The 22257-nt window shown below is 41.1% G+C and overlaps 1 protein-coding gene across 1 annotated transcript; it reads left to right on the top strand.

Annotated features, from left to right (window-relative positions):
• The first annotated feature begins 388 nt into the window (after positions 1 to 388).
• FAM81B (family with sequence similarity 81 member B) lies at positions 389 to 21740 on the top strand. Its single transcript, XM_039567577.1, is given in 10 exon segments — positions 389 to 401; positions 1965 to 1977; positions 2880 to 2926; positions 2929 to 3104; positions 8614 to 8841; positions 16080 to 16237; positions 16891 to 17023; positions 19120 to 19228; positions 19231 to 19312; positions 21644 to 21740. Coding segments are annotated over 10 exon segments (1056 nt in total).
• The last annotated feature ends 517 nt before the right edge of the window (positions 21741 to 22257 follow it).

Here is a 22257-nt window from a genome sequence, read left to right as displayed (position 1 = left end):
GGGGAGAGGGATGGGAAGGCAACACCCTTCTATTCTGGTCACATGAATCACTGTGCCAGTTCAGCTACCTGTTAAGGGTCCAAGGGGAACCACCTGTGACTGCTCAGGAAGAAACTAGCTGCAAGACAGGTGAATAGGCAGAGATGCTAAGAGGAATAAAGCTTCGGACCTCATACGTTGAAGTCCTTTGTAGCTCCTTAGCAGAGCACAGGCTCAAGTTGGGCCATTGCTCTTGCATTGCTGTATACCAGGAAAGCTGTAGTGCATGAGGTTGGTTGTGTGCACAAAAAATTGTAATTTGGTAGGTAAAACTCGTTTCTGACTTATCTAAGACTGCCCTGAATTAGGGTGTTCTATTCCACATGTACTGCCATCTACAGTCACGGACATGGACAAGCCAGGTGAGACTGTGTAGCAATGTCAAGGTGCCATGGCCAGAATCCAAGCTCAGGTCTTGAGATTTACTATGGAGGGCAAGATTTACACCAGTGAGCTTTACTGAACTTATATTCTCACACAACTATTTTCCTCTGAAACACTATCTTTTTTTTTTTTTAGGGGTGGGGGTTTAGTTGTGGTTGTTGTTCTTTGTTTGCTTGTGTTTTTAAGAAACAAGATGCTTTTCAAAACCGAAGGGAAAAATAGATAGTCATTTTAATTACTCTTACACCCTTCATTTTCAACCAGTGACTTCTGCTGCCACCAATAGAAGAGAGCTCACACATTTTGATATTTAGAGGTTTTACCAAGAAGAGATTGAAATTAAGTGTTTGGATGTTGTTGGTACATCATAGCTGCCAAAGATTATGTGTATTTTCAAATTTTAATTGTGCAGGAGAACATAAGGCAGATCCTGATAAACACAGACATAAGACAGCTCCAAAACATCATCACAGCCCATATGGATATAAAATTAGTTGCAGAGTAAACTTAGGTGCACTTCAGTCACTAAACTATTTTCTTAGCATTTCATGTATTGATAGGACAGGGTACCTGAACTTTCTCTTCTTCACTGTGCTGGTTTAAAACCCTGCTCGAAAATTAAACCCACTCAAGCTGTCCCTTTTTATGCCTGCCCCTTCCAATGATGGAGTGAAGGAACAGAAAACTAGGAGAGATTCTAAACTGGAATCAAAATTTACTGAAAAGTTGCAATAATCCATCAATAGTAATAAAATAGTGTCCAAAAAGAGAGAGTGTTTTATCCATAAAAGGGTATTCACCTCTGAACAAACAAAAACACTTCTGAAAGACAGTGCCCAACTTGATCACCAAACAAAGGCAAAATGGCAACCATTCTTGCATGCTCATCCTGTGGGAAAACAAAGACAATATATCAGGGAGGCTCTTGCATCTTAAATTCCACCCCCAGTCTGAAAAAACCCAAAACAAAACCAACGCCTCCTTCCCCCCCAGAAAAAACCCCAGAAAGCAGGGACAAAACAGAACTTTGAAAGCTAGTTTGTCTAAACAAGGAGCTGTGCTGCTGAAACGATGACTTCAGGCCACGTGGCAGGACTCAGGCCCACTTCAGCTCTCCAGTGGCAGCAGCTGTGGTGGCTCTTGCACTGACAGTTCTGGTAGTGGTGGCTGCATTTGAGGTGTAACAAGGCTGTCTCCTGGAGCTGAGCAGTAACAGGGTCCTGACCCCTGGTCTCGCACACCCTCTCGTGCAAGCCCAGGAACAATGCCAAACCTTCTGTTTCTGGCCGCGCTTTTTTGTTTTTTCTGCTGAAACTGCCCCCTCAGAAGTGATGCAGGTGGTATCGAAGAGACAGCGCTGAAAACTCCAACCACTTGTTTCTGCACCCAGGACATCCACCTTTTTTTAATTATTATTATTATTTCTTAAATTATCTTTACATCAGATCTCTTATTTACAGCAATGTAAAAACAGAGATTGAGAGAAAATAACAATGATTTCATTCCCAAATGGCTAACTGGGTATTTTTCTTACCTTTAAGCTACAGATTTTAGGTAAGCTGCAGGGTCAAAGGGTACTTCACATTGAGGGCATAAAATATACACACTTTAGGTTAAACTAAGACATAAAGCAAACCTCGTTTCCAGGACAACATGCTGCAGTAATTAAACCTCTCTCTGGCTTTAATTAAAAAAAAAAAAAGTAAATAGTGACTACATTTTCCCTCAAATTCCAGGTTATACTGATCTAAATGGAGTTTCAATCTTAGCTACCAGTTTCAGATCCTTGCCATATCCTTCCTCTCTTCTATATTTATGTCTGTTTCATTGAGCATATTTGTGCCCCTGGCTCAGCAGGTGTTTTAGCCAGCACAATCAGAGGCAGTAGTTGTAAGAAAACTTGTAGGATTTCAGACTTCTTTACAGTGGGTTGCTGTATATAAAACAAAGGAAAGCCAAGCACAGGAGTTGCTGTACTTGGCATGAGCTCTCCTTTTGCCCACACTCAGTCAGGAACCTGGGGATGTTCTGTAATCACTGTATCCACCACGGTGTTTTTGACCTTGGTCATTGAGTGTGTTTATTTTTGCCTTTATTTGAAGTGACACAGGAAGAGCTTAAAATGAGGACTGCAATAATGACATTACAGAAGTACCTCAAAGCCTCTGCCTCTGAACATCAGCCTAGATCCTTATGCTGTATGGGTTTTGCATAATTGCTACCAAAATATCATTTACATCTCCAAGACCATTAAGGGAGCCAATGCCCAAATTAGCCCTCCAGGGAGAGGCTGCTGTTACTAGAGGTATTGCAGAGATGCATAAGAAGTGTGGGGGAGTATCAGAGCCCCTGGTACAACAGTCAGCCTTGACAGCTGGGATGAGACTGGCCCCACTGCAGACAGGAGACCATGCTGACCATGTCTAGCATGACACAGGTGTTTTTTGTTTTCATAGGATAGACCCTCCTCATTGCCTTGGAGACAGAGCTCACCTGCTGGAGAGCAATTATCCAGTCAGGAGAGGACCACGGCTTTCCTCCTCCATCAGGCTTTCCAAATCAAAAATGACATTGTCTCCTACCTCCAGGAAAGCAAAGGTTATCAGCACAGGGGGACTGATGAGTGGCTGCTGAAAAACCACACCACAGGCATTGTTAAAAAGCTCAGCCAGGACACTGAAGTAATAGGGAAGAGCATTTCCCTTGCTTTAGTGGTGCAGCTCTAGCCCATGATCCATCCAGCACTAATATTGGCTTGAAGCAGCAAAGTTCTCACCATGGCCACTACATTGCTGTTGGATTCTGATTTTGTTCTTGTATAGTGGCACTTGCAGTTACTTATGAAAACAGAGGGGAGGGGGCTGGGGAAAGTAAAGGAAAAAAAATGATACGAAATAAAAAGCAGATTAATGAGTTTTGGTGGTGTTTTAATTTAAAGGCTTAGATTGTATTTGCCTTCAGTTTTGTAGGAGTGTGGAGACTGAGCTCAAGGGAAATAGAGATAATGCAGGATATTTTGTTCAAGGGAAATAAAGAGTGAGTGTATTTCTTTCTAATGTAAAATATATAAGACTCAAGTCAGGGTTTACTTCTTACTTTTACTTATGAAAATATTCTAAACTATACAAACTTCTGCACAATCAAAAATTGTGGAAACTCTTCAAAGTTCAGTACAGATGGCAATGAAGATTCAGGCTCACCTTTTATTGAAACTGATAGATGGTTTTGTACTGGAGATGCATAATGGGTTGCCCTTCTTCTGCCTGAAGACTTTTGATTATTTGCTATTATCTGTCAGATTTATATGTGACATTTACCAACACCTGTTTCAGGCAAAGATGCAAAATACAAAAATATTCTGAAATAGAATTTCAGAGATTTTTTTTTGTCTTTGAAGCCTCAAATGTCTTACAAATGCCACTAGATTCACCATACAATTGGTTTTCTTTGTACTTCAAGAAATAATTGATCTCCTACACATTTATGTCAAGAACTATGCAATCATGGCTCACCTGAATTTAATTTGAGTTAAACTTAGGGTCTGGGCTAATTTCATACTGATTTTATTTTCAAGACTTTGATACTATGGTAGTAAGCAATGCTATAAAACCATTTACTTATTTGTACTAGTTTGAAACCAACCAGTGAGAGATTCAAAATCAGAACTACAATTTGATAGGAAAATTAAGATAAAGGCAATAATACAGAAACACTGGGTTAAACTGACGGAGTCAGAATACAATCTGACACCCTGTCGGTCAGGGTGGTGGTAGCAGTCTCATTAAATGGTGGCTGCAGTCCTCCTGAAGTGATAGATATGGCTCTGTCAAAGTGGTGATCCTGTAGAAGGGTCTGCTCTTCCTCGGAAGGTCCAGTGGTGGTTATGTAGCTCTTGTCCTCCGGGAATCCAGTTGGTAAGGGCTGAGCGTGCTGTTCCAAACCCCAGATTATATCCAGGCAGGAATGCTTGGCTCCTCCCCCTGGGCGGAGCATCTCACAAAGGGATGATGTAATTCTGTGAGTCATGCAGTGAGGCTTGATAGCCCATTAACAGAAGTTATCTCCCGGAGGGAGTTAATCAGGGATGTGTCATGGAAGAGATGAAGAACATTGCCTCATATGGTTTTAACAGATGGTGATGGAATACATACTTTTGGTTACATCTTACGCTGTAACCTAAGACATTATTTTAAATTACCCTAAGATATAAACTATTATTTTAAACAGTTCCCCTAACACTATCCAGATCAAGTATCTGCAGTACAGCTTTGCTAGAAACATGCTGTAAGCATCTAAAGGTAATATTTTCCCTAGGTTGTAAATAACACTTCTCTAGGTCCTAATCTCAGGTGCGTGTTTGCTTAGTGTATTATGGTTGTGAGGATTTTATAAGGGTAGAGCACTGACAGCACACAAAACTGAAGTGAGAACATGTCAAAACCTTTAAAGAATTAGTAGAGGTTTGGAGAATTGCTTTTGGCATGTAGCAAATCAGAGTGCTTGAGCAATGTTAATTTATCAAGCATTAAAATAAAAAGAAAGGTTCCATCAGGAAATCTGATTGACTCATACTCTCAATTTTCCCCAAAGCAGGAAGAGTATCCTTCAAAAAAACTCTGTTGGAGAAAATGCTGGCATGCTTGTTGCCACTAAGAATGAAACTGAGCCTGACTAAACACATTCCTCTGCCAGAGCCAGAGAAATGTCCCAGGGACATCAAAAGAATTAGTGTCAAGTGGAAAATTATAGAATCGTTGTGCATGGAAAGGGTCTTAAAGATCAGACCTTTGATAAAGACATCCTTCATCATGCCAGGAGAGGATTGCAAACTGCAAGAGAAAAATATTTCTACTAAAAGTCTTGGGGTAGAGGAGAGATGTGCCTGCCATCAGTTCACCCATAAGATAATCATGTTTCAGTTCAGAATCTGCACACAGGCTCAGAGTGACCATCAACCACAAGCAGGATGGCTCCATTTTACCCAGGGGTGGCAAGCTCCAGGTGTGCTGCCAGGAGTCCAGGGAACAAGATGGAGAAGGAGAATTTTGATTTCCCTCAATAAACACAAGGCATCTGCTTTCCACCCTAATGAATGACTGTGTCTTGTACTGCTTGTGGCAGCAAGGGATTGGTGGTCCCATTCTGTGCCTCTGTCTTCATGGGCTTGTGGCATCAGGCTTGCATCAGTATTAAACACACTGCCAGAAATACACTTGAGTTGTGCAGTACATCCCATCCTTTGAGAACATTATTTTCTGATGCAGCACAGAAATGGGAAAGCCCAGTATACTCGATATTTTGGTTATCCATGCTCTGTGTGCAAGGTGGGCAAGGAATAGGTGCATAAAGGACATATTTTTAATTACATTTTATTTCAGAGTAATTACAGTGTGCCGGTTTGGCCAAATCTAGAAATATATCCTCTGAGAGAAGGCAGGTTACAGCCACCCCTCCCACACCAGGTTCGGGAAAAGAAACTTCTTCCTCGAAGGAAAGTGAAAGAGATAAAAACTATTTATTTAACAAACGCACAGGAAAAAAACGATACAAATGTTAAATAATGAAACCTCTCACTGTAGAGAGAAAACTGGGAAAATTTCAGAGTCTTTCTGTAGATCTCTCTCTCCCCCTCCTTGGAGCTGGGACAGGGTGTTGGGGCCCACCTCCAGGGCCAAGGCCTCGGTGGAAAGTCCTCCCAATGTATTCTGATGTTGAAACAGTCCAGCAGAGGAAAAAATAAAAAAAAACCAAAGTCCCAGGAAACAAAAGTTCAACTCTCCATCTCTCTTCAGAGAAAAAGAAAGCCAAAAACTGGCTGGAAAATGAGCAAGCCAGGTGCTTCCCTCCGCTGTCGCTCTCCTGCCTCAGCTGAATGCAGAGAGCCATCTCTATCTGTGTGTGACCTTGAACAAGCTGCAAACTGCTTTGAAGAAGTTTTGCTCAGTTTTTCCTCCCCCCTCTCAGGCTCAGTTTAAAGGCATAGAAAGGCACAAAATTAATTTCTGAGCATGGGGTAGCGGTATGGGATACACGTCATAAAGTCACCCCAAGACACACAGCTTTCTCCTTCACCTGTGCCCCAGTTTTGGTAGATGCTGAACCGTCTCCTTTTGCTGGAAAAGCGGGACTGGCACAACTATGACAAAACCTAGCAGGACTGTCCCTGTGCCCTCCCACAGCTCCAGTCATGGTACAAGCCTGTGGGACCAACAAACCCATCAGCAAAATTCTTGCAAATTTTAGGCATTGACAGTTGAAATATTCCTTCACATCTGTCCTTTTCTATATTATTAAAAAATAAAATCCACTCAGTGGGGAACATTTGAACCAAAATGCCAATAAAAGAAACTCTATTTTTACACAATAGAATACTTATTTAAAAAGGGGTAAGAGCCATGCAGATGAGTGTTGCGTAGTGCTGAATTACACTGAAATATCAGCCCCAGGCCTCTCCTTTCAGCCTGACAAGTAAAATCAGATTTTAAAAATAATTTCCTGGCTCCTCTCTGTGTCTGTTAAAGGTCACAGAAACTGCACAAGGGTTTCTTGAAGTTAATATTTGTGACCTATTCAGATACCATCAGGATGAGTCACTTCAGAAGAACCTACTCTTTCCATCTTTAGATCAGACTTTTAAAACTGCAATGATTCAGATACCAGGCCACACGCTGAATGATAAGGGTAGAACAAGATGTTGAAGAGCTGCTTCTGTTGGCCTGCATCCTCGTTCAGGGCTGGTTGGGCGTATCTGTAAAGCTCTTTGGCAGCAGGTCCGTGCTATGGCTGGAACCAAACCCTGCCCTGCACAGAACTGGGTGTGCTAAGGACATCCCTTCGTGCAAATGCCTTCTCCACTTAGCTCTTGACCCCAGCCAGGAAACACCCAGAGACAAAATAGTAGGTTATTCTTTAAGGGCTGCACTGTACTGCAGGTGTTTGATGGGGAGAAGAAAATTAATATCCCGATTTTTGCACTTCTTAATTTTTTTCACACTTTTCAACCTAAAGCGTGTTTTTAAAGAGAAAATGGATGTATTATTTATGCAGATATAGATTTCTGAGAAAAAATGTAGTTACTTTCCCCAAGAAACAAAAACAAGCTCAGGCACTGAAACAGGTTGTTTAGAGAAGTTGTGGATGCCCCATTTGTTCAAAGCCAGACTGGATGGGGCTTTGACCAGCCTGATCTAGTGGAAGGTGTCCCAGGGAGGGTGGAATAAGATAATCTTTAAGGTCCCTTCCAACCCATTGTGTGGTTCTGTGATTTTATGACCTGCTCCCATAAATGGTTTATTGAATCCTATTTCGAAATGCTAATTTTGAGATGCAAACGAGAACACTACAGAAACTAATCTGGCAGTTCAACATCTGACCATAAATACATCTAGCACTGGAGACCTATGTGGAAGAGTGACAAGCTGTCTTGGTTTAAGACACTTTAAAAGGTGGACACTCTAAAATAAGTTACCTCCCCTTAGTTTCAACCAATGCCTTTCTGATGCCTTAGGTTTTAACCTTTATATTTTTCAAATTCTGTACTGCTTGGTGTGTGACTCTGAGGTTTCTTGTAGCCTGTTAATTTCTGCTCTCTCATGCTAGGTAGACATAACAAAGCCTCTGCGGCCCTGCTTTCCAAGGACACTTAGAGTGTCCTAGGCAAAAAGTTATAAACCAAAGAGCTGCTAATGGGGGTCGGGGGGGGGGGGCTAAGCTGAGGGGAAAACTGAAGCTTTAATTGGAGAATTAACCCTGCTATGCAAATGAACCAAACCTATAAAAGAGTGAAGAACTCGTGTCCTGGGGTCCATCTTGGGCTCCATTTTTGAGAATAGCTTCAGGGTCCCCAGGGTGTACCTTTGAAGGCCTTTCAAATAACTACCTCTTTTAATCCTTTACTCCTGTCTGGTCTTTGTTTCTAAGAGGCCTCTTAAGCCATCATTTCCACAAAAAAGGAGAAAATGAATACGAGCAGAAATAAGTGGAAAAAAATAACAGTTTACTAACAAGCAAAGTAGCAACAGCGAAAAAAAGCAAATAATTACTAGGGTACCAAATCACTAAATCTCACAAAATCCTCAGGAACAAAGGGAAACCCAGAATGGCAGGGTGGCTGCCACGGGCAACCTTGTGTGGGGAGACAAAGGGAAGGTGGAATCAGCCTTACTCCCCCCTTCACCGCTTATCCCGTAGGACGGCAGCAGTTCCGTTGGGAAAGGCAGCCTGGAACGCTCCAGCGGCTGTAGTCGGTCACGGGCTGGAACTCGTGGAGGCACTTCGCCTTCCTGGTGGCCGAAGACAGCAGGGCAGGCAAGGCACGGCACAGCCACGCGGCTGGGACGGCTCGGTGCCTGCTCTCCCGGCCCTGGAGCAGCCCGGCCCGCAGTGAAGCCACCTGGCCCAGCGGGGCTGCAGCTGCAGGCAAGCACTCGCGGAACCTGCCTTGAGGCAGTACAAGATGCGAGAGAGGAATAAAAGATTAAAAATATAAAACAAAGCGGAGAGAGCTTTTCTCCGGTGCTTTGACCTTCTAAAGGGACCTTGGCAAACCTCCCAGTCTTGCAGTTCCATTTCTGGGTGCACCGCTGGGCATGAAAGTACCAATTTTTGGGCACGGGTGAATATGGAATACAACAACATTTTGGGTTAAACTAGGACACTCATTTTAATTTCTGCTAGCCCATTGATGCAGAGCCGATTCAGAGTATTTCACACTCATTTTATATGTCCATTTTAGTCCCAGATATGAGCTTTCACACTCTCCATGTCAGAAAAAAATCTCAAGCCAGGGAAAAATAACTATATTTTTTCCTGTGTTATTCTTCATCACACATTTAAAATTTTGGTGACTTTTTTCTTTTCCAGCTTGTCTACACTTCATCTGAAGTAATTATTTCCTCCTACTTACCCTCTCCAGTTTTTTCAATAAAATCTGTACTTTTTCTTTGGAAAGTAGTTCTGGTTGAGTAAACTTGAGTTATTCGTTTGGTGAGATTATAAATTTTCATTGGTACAAGTAATTCCATGTATTTAACATGTGTGGACTTCCATGGGGCACTTTGTAGCACAAGTACTATGATTACAAAGTTGAACTGTGCTATGGAAGAGAGTACATAGATCAACAGTTGTTTGAACGGATATATCAGAAAAACAATCATTAAAGAAGAAATCTTCTCGAAGTAGCATATTTCTTTGGGGTTTTTGGGGGGGGGGGGGGGTTGGTTTTGTTTTGGTTTGCCTTTTTTGTTTTTGTTTGTTGTGGGTTTTTTGTGTTGTTGTTTGGTTTTGGGTTTTGTTTGTTTTTGGGTTTTTGTTTGGTTTTTTTTGTTTGGTTGGTTTTTTTGGGTTGTTTTGTCTTTGGTTTTGTTTTTACCTCCATAGGCCACTTACACACTTTTTATGTAAAACTCTGCAGTTGACATTTAAGGATAACACAAAAATAGGTCAAGTAAGGATGAGGCAATAATAAAGAATAACCAGAAATGTTGTTAAGGTAGTCTGACTGAAGAAAAACATTGCTTTAGATTCCAAACAAGGGATGTTTCATGACTGAGTCTCCCATGAGAAGTTTAGGGAATAAAGCAGGTAAATGACTTAGCATGAACTTCTACATGATGCAGCATCAGAAATGCCAGGAGTATGGCTGTGGGCAAGAGAAGCACAGAGAAACAGGGAGCTAAAATACACTCTTTGTATGGCACAGAGATTGGTACCAGAATAGTGTACCAAGCCCAGCGTCCCCTTTTTGAAATTAAGAAAATGATATGGTATAAAGAAGAGCCAGGAATATGATGGTGGGATAAGAAAAATTGCTGGCTGAGTATCTCTGCATAATTTATAGAAAAAAAATGCATCCAGAGATGTCTTTGTTTCTGTGTATAATTACCAGGAGAGAAAGGAAAAAAATTGTAGGGTACCAAAGGATTCCAGACTACTTCCCAGAGACCCAGGAATCCAAGATGAGAAATTGAAGCCAACACATCCAAAGTTGGCAGAGAAGGATGTGGGGGCATTTTAACTGTGGTTGATTTGCATTAGAACAAAGTACGTGATCCTGCAAGAGTCTCCTGATGTTTTTAAATTCAGGTTGACACGCTCCCTAGACAACATGCTTTTAGCAAAGCCAAGACCTCATTCCCCAGTGTTTTCCTAGGTGTGATGCTTCTCTTCATCATCTGCACTGGAGCTTGGTCCCATCTTCTGTGCTGGCGTATTTGCCTGCAGCAGAGGAAAGAAAAGCAATTGGGGAAGGCAGGAAAACAGGGTAATTGTGGAAAAATGACCAGTCCACTTCTACTTGCATGAAGAAGAAAAAAACCAACCCACACTCAGAAAAAACAAGAGGCTGAGCACTCATAAAGGGCCACAACAACATTATGAGGCCCCCTCTTCCTCTTCCTTCCTTGTCCAGATATTAGGTGCACTGGTTAGTGTTTCCCACATCTGAGAAGGGGGATCTCAGAACAATACTGAAGCTAGAAAATCTACAATGAAGACACCAAAGTAATCATCTTATGATGCTGGAAACAAAGTCCTTAGCCCTTTTTTTTTTTTTTTTTTTAATAATGAGGAAAAGGAAAACTACTTTAAAGGAAAGCTCCATTAAAAGCTACTGGAATTGCACTGCCAGACCTGCCATTTTACTGGCATTTCAACAGCAGTATTATAATGCAGTTTTATGTGGATGATTGGCATTAAGCTAAGGCATAGTGTAGTTTTACGTGATTCAGGATTCATCAGTGCTTTCTTGTTTTTCTTGCTGCTGAATTTCCCCTTGGGAAATGCCAAGCTGTAACTGTGTACCTGCCCCCAGCATTGTGGTTGAGAAGCAAGCCAGAACTGACAGAGGACTGCCACTACATCATTAATTTTTCACATTTTCCTGTTCTCGAGTTTCAGGATTTAAAATTGCTATGTACATTCAGAAGAGTACAGAGTGATCAGAGACAAATGCTCATGTTTATGTAATTTACACATACTGAATTAGTTGAAACCTTCCAAATGCAAACTTGTGATGACAGCTTTCCTCTTTATTTGTAGCCCAACCTTAATCCAATACTATCTGGGATAAAATAAACTTTAAATGGAGTCACTGCTCTTTCTCACAGCAGATGATATATCCTCCTGTGTTCTGCCATGTACAAAGGATTAATGTGGATTGGTTCTTAATTCAAATTGTGTCTATTCTTTCCTTGAAAAATAGATGAATACTTGCTGACTGCTATGGTGCTTTTTGTTAATGTTCAGACCTTCTGAGTACATTTCTACACCATGTAAATATTTATGTGTCAAATACCAGTGATCTTTTAAAAAACAGCCTTCAACATCCTAGCTATGCTGGCATTCCCACTGAATGAAATATATATTTTATTTGCATTCTACCTCTTAATAAGAATTTCTTTTGGCATGGGAATATGTATTACACTAACAAGAATTAGGTAATAAACTGTAAAAAAAGCCACACTTCTGATAAATACTTATTCATTTTTTTCAGACACACTGAGAAAATAATAAATGAATGAACAAATGAATAAGCAATCCACAGATGGTTACAACTGTATTAGTTTATCTCATGGACATTCCTGTTGCTCAGGGAAAAGGTCCAACATAATACTATGCAATCAAAAGCCCTGGTGTGCACCTGTGAGGTTGTTCAACCCTTCATAAAATGCAATACTTTGAGAAGTACAGGAGTCCAATACACAGTGTTTGTACAATTACTTAGGATGATAAAGCTGTTTGAAATATATATATAGCAGGTAGCTATACTTCCATCTCTAATGAAGTGTTTTGATATAAGCATCAGAGGCTTTTATTTCTGTATACTTTTAAATCTATATTCCAAGCTTGCACTCTCTGTACAATTCTCAGTCCATCTGCACTGCTGCTTGCATGTTCCTCAGACTCCATTTTCTATAACTGGAAAATCATGATCTCACTGTAAGCTGTGGAATGTGTCCTCTGGTAAATAACAAATTACAGTAACATTTATGCAAGTCCCAAGTGTCCCCATTCTCCTCCTCATTCAATCTGCCAAACAACAATAATGCATTTAACCACTTTTCACACAATAATGATGTTATGTGAAGGGAAAATGAGACCTGAGAAGGCACAAAGACTTGAGGTGCATCAAGTCTTGAGACACTTTAAAAACACTTGAGGGTCTTTGCAAAGCTTACCACATCTGTGGGTTCAGGCAGGGCTCTCACCCCTCCAGCTACACAGTAATGTGGGTGTATTGCATTAACCCCATACGAAAAACTGGTTCTCGGGCTCTTCAATATCCTACCTTCAAACCCTCTATTTTTAAGTATTCCCTGTATAGAATATTCAGGTTCTTTCTCTTGTAACTGAGGCTATGTCTGCTCAATTAATCCTCTTCTTTCTTACGCTGTGTCCTGATTGTGGAGTCTTGCAACTCATGCCTTGGGTTTCCTAGGGGAGCAGTGAGCCCTGGTCCCCTTGTTTTTCAAATCAATAGCTCCTTTTGATCAAAGTTCTGGCCTTTGCCTCTCTTATCGGCAGCTAACTTGCATTTCCTTGATCTATGCACTCCAGAGGTGTACCGCAGTGTCTATACATCATCAGGGGATGACAAAAAGCTGGTCTATTTAGGCTGTCAGCTAGGTGATGGAGGGTTTTTCATTATGGTAATTCACCCTGACTGCTTTAATGTGGTGGACAGGCTGCCATGAAACAGCAGAACAAACCCGTTAATCAACATCCATTCTAAACACTAAGAGAAAGTTAATGAAGGTCTATGCCATAAAATAATGAAAACACAAAATGAAAGTGTATTGTCTCACAAGTTAATTGACAAAGTGAGGCACTAAATGCCACCTGTAAGAAGAAAGATATAAATCAATTAACTGTGGGCACACCTTAGTCAGAATGGCTGCACAAGCTCATGTGCCCACAGTTTTGTGGTTTATCACTTACCTAGTGTATTTTTGCTATTACAGGTTCAGAAGTACCTTTGGGGTGAGACATTAATCTTGATAAGGTTCAGAGAGGAGGGAGCTCCAGGGAAGGATGCAATGAACAAAAGTATCTGGCACCCATATTCAGAACAATGCAAAACAGCTAAGCACTGAATAGCAGAGTTAGTGCAAAAAAATTAAAATCTAATTATAATGATCCTTCACTAACAGTATTTCAAAGGCAATAGTTCCACCCCTTAAAATGACAAAGCAATTCAGTAAAGACTTATTTTAAGTAAGATTTAAATTGGATTCTATTCAGCAGTGAAAATAGGCTGGGACCTTAACAGAAAAAAATTCTCATCAAGAGAAAGGAAAATGAATACAGGTGAATGAGGAAATAATGGGCTAAAGTAGTCAATAAATTAAAGCTGGGAAAAGAGAAGGAGAAACAGGAAGTCAGAGAGCAGTAAATCATAGAGGTCAAGATGATGTGAAAGGGACAAGAAATGTAACCAATGTAAGAGGAAAGATAAAACCAGAACAATGTCAGAAAAGAAACTGGAAAACTGAATTGAAGTAAAAGCTGAGCTAATGAGACCCTACTAAAATTGTGACCAGAAATAGGATCTTGAAGAAAGGAGGCTTTCTAGATATTAAGATGTGTTAGCATTGCATATTTAAAATAAAATACAAAATATTTATTTACTAAATATTGAGATTTTTTCCAGTTAATATAAAATCTACTTGAAATCAATGTCCTTTGGGGAATGTCTGTCTCCTTTTACATTGCTGCTTTAGAAGTCTGCCAGATTTATGTGCTCTTTTTATAGAAAACTGAAATAAAATTTAACTTCTGGAACAGACTGAATTTTCTGCATAAAACTTGACAAATCAAAATAATTTTTAAAGCCCAGTCCTCTCTGACTGCAGTCTGCAGCTGTGCTGTAAATGTACAAGCTGATACTGTTACTGAAATCCAGATGAATTTTAAACATACTGCAGGATTTCATGGGAATTGAGCCTTGCTCAGAAATCTGACCATTCACATAAGAGTGGATGCTTATCTCTTATTTCTTTGGGTCAGTTAGGTTAGAATAGCTGCATTCCACTGCTTGAAGTAATTTCAACTGCCAATAGATCTATTTTCACATATGGAAATTCACTGTAGTACTACTGGAGTATGCTCCTATTAAATATCCACAAGCATCTCTTTATTAATATTTCAAATCTTTGCTGGGCCAAAGAGTGTGGCAAACTATCTGTATCTGTGGCCTCACTCCTGCTACATATATTTTTGTAAGCTCTATGGAGGAGGGATACTAATGGGTGAAAGTTCAAAATAAAATTAAAATGGAACTGTTGTATTATTAATAAGAAATCATTCACGCTAGAATATAAAGTATTAATGTTATTAATATTTATAATTGCATTATAAATCATAATCATTTTGTCATTGTCAAGTGTGTCCCTCAAGATTGACCCCAGCCGCTTTCATCCTCCTCAGCACCTTGGCTGAGGTTGGCAGGATCTGCATCCTAGAGACCATTGTGCTCTTTTGATCTGAACCATGGAGGCCCTGTAACCTCATGAGGCAACTGCTGGCATCATTCATAGCTATCATTTTCAGTATTTGTTAAATAACTTTATGAAAAGTCAATTACTTCCCCAGTTCTCCGTTTCTCCTCAAGGCATGTGTTAGAAATTAACACAATGACATTAAAATTTTTGTGATACTTGCTGTCAGGGTTAGATGCTGTCTAATTGCCAGGCAACCCACAAAAAACAATCCACTTATTTTCCTCTGCTATAGCTGAGCAGAGGAAGGGAAATTAACAGAAAAACTTCATGAGCTGAGATAAGGATTAGGGGAAAAACACTTTAAGGCAAAACAGGTTCAAAACTTAAACAGTATAAAGAAAATGTATTAACAGAATTAAAAGTAAAAAGGGTAATGAGAACTAAAATAAATCTTTCGAACACCTTTCCTTCCCAGCCCCTCCTTCTTTCCCACCAGCAGCGCAAGGAGACAAAACATGGGGTTTTGGTCAGTCTTTCACTTTCTAAGAATCTTTCTTCAGTTCATTCAGGGAAAGGAGTTCTTCTGTTGTGCCGTGGGGTCCTTCCCGTGGGATACAGTTCTCTGTGAATTTCTCTAATGTAGCTCTAATTTTCACAAACAGCAGCCTGCCCAACCTGCTGTAATGTGAGTCCCTCCCATGGGCCAAGCAGTCTTCCCACAGCTGCCCAGCACGGGTCATTTTAGTTCATGGGATTTAGTCTTTTAAGAATAAGTTGCTCTAGTTTGGAAGCAAGGGTTCTCTGTCTCTGGAAGCAAGGGTCCTCTCTCTCTGTTTGAGTTTCTCACTAGATTACAGCTTTTCAGCATCCGCTCACTCTAGCGTGGGCACTCTTTCTCATGGGCTGTGAGTGGATCTCTGCATTCCCCCATGCACCTCATGAATTACAGGGAAATAGTTTGTTGTATTATAGTCCTCCCCACGGCTTGCAGAAGAATCTCAGCTCTGACACCTGAAGCACTTCCTCCCCCTCTTTCCTTTGCACCTACCTTAGTGCCGCCATGGTCTTCTCCTCACATGTTCTCACTTTTCCCTTTTCTCTGACTCGGAACAAAATTATTGTCTGTAGGTATTATTGTTCTCAAGTTCTATCAGTTGAAAAGTTCTTATAGACCTTCGCTGCACTGAAAAGGTTAATCTTGTCTGTGCTCCATGTCAGGGAATTGTTCGCTGTATTTTCATCACTGGCCACATGGTCTCCGCTGGCACCGCACAGGTGGCCCTGGCTGTGTGGTCCTGGCCTCAAGAGGGCCCCAGCCTCGGGAAGGCCCCGGTTGGGATGGGCCCTGGCAGCCACCTCACCACCCCTGGGGAGAAGTAAAGAGAGTTACCTGCAGTTTTTCCTTTCTTAAATATGTCATCACAGAGGCATTACCAACTTTTCTAATTGGGCTAGTAACCTGCCCATTGTCAGAGACTTCAGCGACTGGCTCTCTGCCGGACATAGTAGAAACTTCGAGCAGCTTGTTCCCACCCACCAAAAACTGGACTGTTTTTAAACTAGCACATTGGTTTGTCTTCTTTGTGTGCTGCCTGCTTTAATACCTTTGTGTGGGCTTCCACATGTCTGTCCAACTGCTGCCTTAAAGGCAACTCGGCATTCTCTTTTTGTTTTAAGCCCAAGCGATTTTTATCCTTACAAACCTAATTTTTCAAACTGCAAGATATTTGCACTCGCTGATGCCCAGCAATTCTGTCTGTGTTAAATGGGATGGTGTAGTTTCTTCAAACAGAGTTAATTCAAATGCAAAATTAACATTTTTCACTCCTCAGATATTTTCCTAAAGTAGATGCACTGCAGAAATAGTATTTGGCTTGTAGGTACAACCTCCAAGATAAGGACTGATGAAAAAATTGAATTTAGGGGTTACTGGGAAGCTATTGAGGAGATTTGGAGTAATTTAAACAATTTACTCAAGTGACTCAAGACTACTCCATAAAACTGACTTAAGATGTAGCCATAATTTTAGGTTGACAAGTATTCTAAATGACTTCAGGGATCAGCTACTCACTCACCAGATGTGTACAGAAGCACAGGCGATATGGTCTGAGGAAAATCAAAATGACAGGCACTGGCTGCTTAACTTGGTGAAGGAAAGACTGGTAAGACTTTCCAGGATGACATCCCACTACACTGGCATGACCTCTAGTCATGCCAGGAGCAGGAGTGAGACGCAACACTCGTGTCACCCTGATCCCAGGAGGTACCAAATCACACACACAAAAACTGAGATCCAACACAAAACCAGGTGCCTTATGACACAGCCAGCAAAATGGTGAGTTATAATCAGAGTATAATCAGAGATTAATCTTGGGAGGGAAATCTGCAAGATAAGGTTCAACCCCTTGCTCAAGCAGGGCCAACAGCAAAATCAGGGCTTGAGCCTCATCCAAGTGATTTTTGTTTCAAAAGACAGAGATCCCACAGAGCTGGGAAATGAAGTCATCCTGGATTATGGCACCACTTTATGTCTGTGTAACCCCATGGTGTTTCCCTGTCCCAAGGTGAGCACTGGTGCCATCATGGGACACCATCCAGTATCATTCACTGACAAGCTCAGAAAAGGAAGGGGTTGTCTGTGCCATGCTTTAAACTTAAATAAACCCTCACCATCGTGTGGTCAGTAACAACATGGCATGTTTCTGTTCCACAGCAGCAGTTAGTGCTTGGCACAGGGCCAAGCCTTTTAATTAATTCCTTCACAGCTTTTAAAGCTTCTCTTCCTTTGCCATGTAGAGTTAATTCCACTTCAGAGTTCAAAAGCAACTAAAACATGATCACCGTATCTTCGCATCAGGATGAAGGCTGCAGATCAAAACAGATTCAGAAATTGCTTAGAACTATTACGCTCCTGGACTTCAATCTCCATTTATTCTGTCTGATGATAATCTCTTGTACTCAATGCAACCAACACTTAGTGCAGCCAGGAAGATATTAAAAACACTTCTGACTTCTCAGCTGGTATCTCAAAGCTATCATTTGAATTTCCTTCCTCCACTAACAGATTTTGTGATTATTTTGCGGAAAACACACCAATAAATGTGGTTACTCTCCCCTACGACAGACTGCTGTGACAAAAAAATTAACAAGCATTAACAAGGGTTAAATCTTCCTGAGCCCTCTTAAATAAGTTGAATAAGGAATGCATTTGTTTTTCTGCGCACACATACATGTACACAGAGGCGTGCATGGTGCTCCTTTGCATGTTGTTTCAGTGGAAGCACAGCTCAGTCCCTGGGAGCTAACGGAATTCTCAGCATGGGTGCTGGAGAAATGCAGGTGATGAGCTTCAGCCTGCACCAGGAGGGCAGCTCTGCTCAGCAGATTCTGCTCTGGCAGCTGTCTTCAGCAACGCTGCTTTGCACATCAGTCTGAGAAGACATGCCATCCCAAGGAACGATGGAGCTGGCAGGCTCCATCCACTGTGGAGGAGCCATCCTGGAAGCACAGGGCAGCAGCTCAGTTATTCACGGAAATGACTCACTCCGTCAGCCACCTGCACCACACAGCAGTGTTTGTAAACTCAGAGTGCGTTCCAACACCACAATTCTGCCAGGTTTGCAAACACCTTCCCTGGGAGGCAGAACCACAGGACTCACTTGTGTTGCAAGGTCTAAAGAAGGTCAGAGGATTTTGACCATATTGACTGATTTGGAGTTGACCAGAGGACTCAGTGCAACATGAAGACCAAAAGGTGGGCAGATGGGCAGCTGAGGTTTGACCATACCATCAAGGGGGAATTGCCTCCAAGAGCTGTATTGGCTTGCTGTCCTGCAGTTAGGCAGCTAACTCTTACAGGGCTCAGCCTCATTTATTCACGCCAGCATCTGAGCTGGGTTTACACCACTGCATTGCACTTTTTTGGTTGGAACGCTTGGGGTTGAGATAGGCCCATGAAAGCAACTTGAAAAGGGTTGTTTGTGTTCAGAGTCTCACACTGTACAGTGTGAGATCCAATCACTGGATTTAAATAAATTAAAAAAAAAAAAAAATTCAAAAGCATCTTTATCCTGGTCCAGCCAGGAAAATAAATTTCCCACTTTATTTGGTTCATTGTGGAAGAGAGGATTCACATGTTCTGCGGGATACCAGACCTCTCCTTGTGTTTTATGCAGTGCTGTCACACATGGGATTAGAAACCAAGACCAACTGAACATATGGGTAGCAGGAGACAGGTTAATGTACTACGTATTTAAAGGAAAGAGCAGCAAAAAGAGCAGAAGAAAAGCCTCTAATTCTTTCACTAAAACTAGAACAAATGGATAAACCACAGAAATATGAAAAGCAGTTGAATCAGATGAAAAGTGATTTAAAAACCTGTATGCAAGAATTGCCAGATTTAAAAGACAGATCTGGGAAGAGTTTGAGGAAGAGCAAAGTGAATAGAGATCATGTGAGAATGGGATTTCACTCAATTTATTCTAAAAAGGTATTTCTACAGTAACCTGCTGCTGCAGAAACCACTTTCCAACAAAGACAAAAAGATAATAAAATTACTCACTCTCACAAACCACAGACACAAAGGTGTATTGGTTTAGCCCACCTGTCTTTGCAAACAGCCAGCATGACTTTTGCACAAGAGTTTCAAGGTAATGGTCTTCCATTTAAAGGCAGCTTCACAATCTGTTTTCCAGATTTTTTAGAGCACCCATTACTTTCATATGGAGACAGCAGTCATTCCTTCTTGCATAGATCCTGATCATGTTTGACGGTTTTGCATGATTTCAATGCTTTACTCCCTATTCTCCACCAACAGTAGCTAGAGAAAGAGGCAACTGGGTAAGTTGCAGCTACCCAACACAGAGCATGCATTGTGTAAATGAAGAGGGAAACAGTCAGATGGTATTGCTGATATCTGGCAGCTGCTTCTTATGGGGACAGTCATAGTGATATATCTCACAAATCGTGAGCTGTTTCACCAGATGATTCTCGATGTTCACAGCAATTACAAAGACTTTCTCCTGAGTCACTAAGTACATGGTCTTCACAAAGAAGATTTCATTCAGTGTAATCTGTTCTGTGTGACTCAAACCTAATCTATTATAATACCCTCCCATCTGCAGCTGATCGTGGAAACACAGTGGATGTAGCAGGTTATCTAAAAAAATCACTCAGTCCTCGCTCCAAAGGAACAGATGCCTAAAAATCACTGTGCAAGTATTTCACATGTTACATGTTCTCAACTGAAGCCTAAGCATCTGGTTCTCATCTTCCAGGTTGTCTGCACTGATCAAGTACTCCAGCTCTTTACTTCACCTCCAATTCCTTCATCATCTGCAAGGCACCCATAAGCCCTGCCCCAAGGCTGCAGTAAACCAAGCTCTCTGTTAAAGCCTTTGTGAAGCTTGACAGGACAAGGCTTAGCTGTCTACAAGACCTGAGTGAGTACAAGATAGCTCTCAAAGAAAGTCATGGCTAAGAAATTTCAGAATAATAGATTTTGGTGCTGAGAGAGTTCTTTACTTCAAAGAAGTTGAAAATAAGCCTGTGGAAAATAAGGACAGAAGAGATCTGTTTATACCAAACTTTGGCCGTGCTTGTCTTCAAACTCAAGTCCAAGGACTGATTTCCCTTGACAGTCCTCTGGCAGGGCTGACCCTGCAACAGGGGGAAAGGAGGCTGCTGACGAGGTGCAGAGCAGCGTGAAGGGGACAGAGGCAGCCTCTCCACTGTCTCAGCAGCTGTTTGTGTTTCAGCACAGATTGGCAACTTGGAAATCAGAGACGTGTCTGGAATTTCTAAAATTCTAAGCACTATGAAGCAATTCAGTTGAACACTAACTAGACTGCAGCAGTGACAAAATGAATCCATATGAAACAATTGTTCCAGAAAGAAAAACATGTCACTGGCAGCCATGTTACAATAAACACTTTAAGAAAAAAATAGAAAGCTGCTTAGTTCTTAGTTCCTGAGAAGTTAACACCTAAGTGAGATGCTGAACAAACACAAAGAGCTATTACACCGTAATTTGAAAGTTATTGTAATCAGCAAGGTAACAGCAGCTTGCAATTCTACAATTCTCCAGTCTTTATTGTCAGTATTTGACTGTACAGTGCTTCAAAAAAGGTGCCTCAGGTGCTCTGTAGCTCTATTTTGGAAAAAAGCTGTGTCTGCACAGTACTATCTCTCCCTTTTTATACACTTATACACAGCACAAACAGCTGGTGAAGCTGAGCTCCCATTCTCCCAGAAGTGCACAACAACACAGTGTCCATCCCAGATGAGGGGTAAGTCTATTTACAGACACTACAACTCCGGGAAATCCACAGCACTATCTTTGTGATCTGGTAGGCATACTGCAGAGCACCAGTATCAGCACCTGATGGAAAATACAGAGGTTTTGACTCTGGTCTTGAAGAAAACAGTGCAAAGAAAAACTCCCAATGCTCAATTAAAAAAAATAGTTTTAAAAGCAAACAACCCCCCTTTCTTTAAAAACAGACAGGGTTTTCTTTCTGCCACATCACATGCTGGAGGTCAATCCTGGCTGTAATCATGGAATCACTGTATTGTCCTGTGTATTGGAAGACAGCTCCTAATAACAAGGAGCTTGCAACCCAAGCGGCTATTGCATTTCCATGCTATTCAGTAAAATAATGGGATATATTGGATTTAATGTGCTCTGTATTAAACATGGGTCAGAAACCTTCACAGAGACAAAGAACCATCTTTTAATGTGTTGAAAGTAACCACTATTTAATTAATTGTTCCTATTCTTTTACAGGATTTCAGTCTATTCACGAATCTCTGGAGCTGCTCAAACAAATACAGAACACAAAGATGAACCTTGAAAAAAAGAAAATTCATAAAGACATATAAAAATTGCTATCCAAGTGATCTCCCAGAAGAGCGATCACCAAGAGCAAGCCTTGTCAAGTCTTGCAGGCGCTCCCTCTAGTGAGAACTAGCATGGGGTTAAAAAAAGTAACCTGAAGAAACAGCTGACTTTCTTCTCCCCTGTCCCTGAACGATGTTATTGTTACATATGACACTGTGCAGCCACAAAACCTACAGCTCTGGAACACCAACAGCTGTTTTCATGTTTCACTTTACAACAAAATGCTTTGCTACAGAAGAAAAGTTACACTTTTAGGATTGCCTTAAAATTTATCAAACAGATTTCATACAGAAGTCTTCATATTATTTAAAGGACTTTAGGACAGCAAGTACTCTGTTATTGTGTCCTGGCATAAGCTACACTTATTTTAGATTGGTGAAAATATTGAAATCAGGCCTAGTAAATTCCTACAGCTTCACACAGCCTTATCAAAGCTGGTAATGGAGTATCTACTGCTGCATGATTTGGATCTATTGAGTTACTGGATTATTAAAAATA

Source organism: Corvus cornix, chromosome Z (assembly GCF_000738735.6).
Source record: "Corvus cornix cornix isolate S_Up_H32 chromosome Z, ASM73873v5, whole genome shotgun sequence".
In the NCBI taxonomy this organism is placed as follows: domain Eukaryota; kingdom Metazoa; phylum Chordata; class Aves; order Passeriformes; family Corvidae; genus Corvus; species Corvus cornix.
The sequence above is the reverse complement of the archived record's forward strand: the minus strand, read 5'-3'. Positions and strand labels throughout refer to the sequence as shown.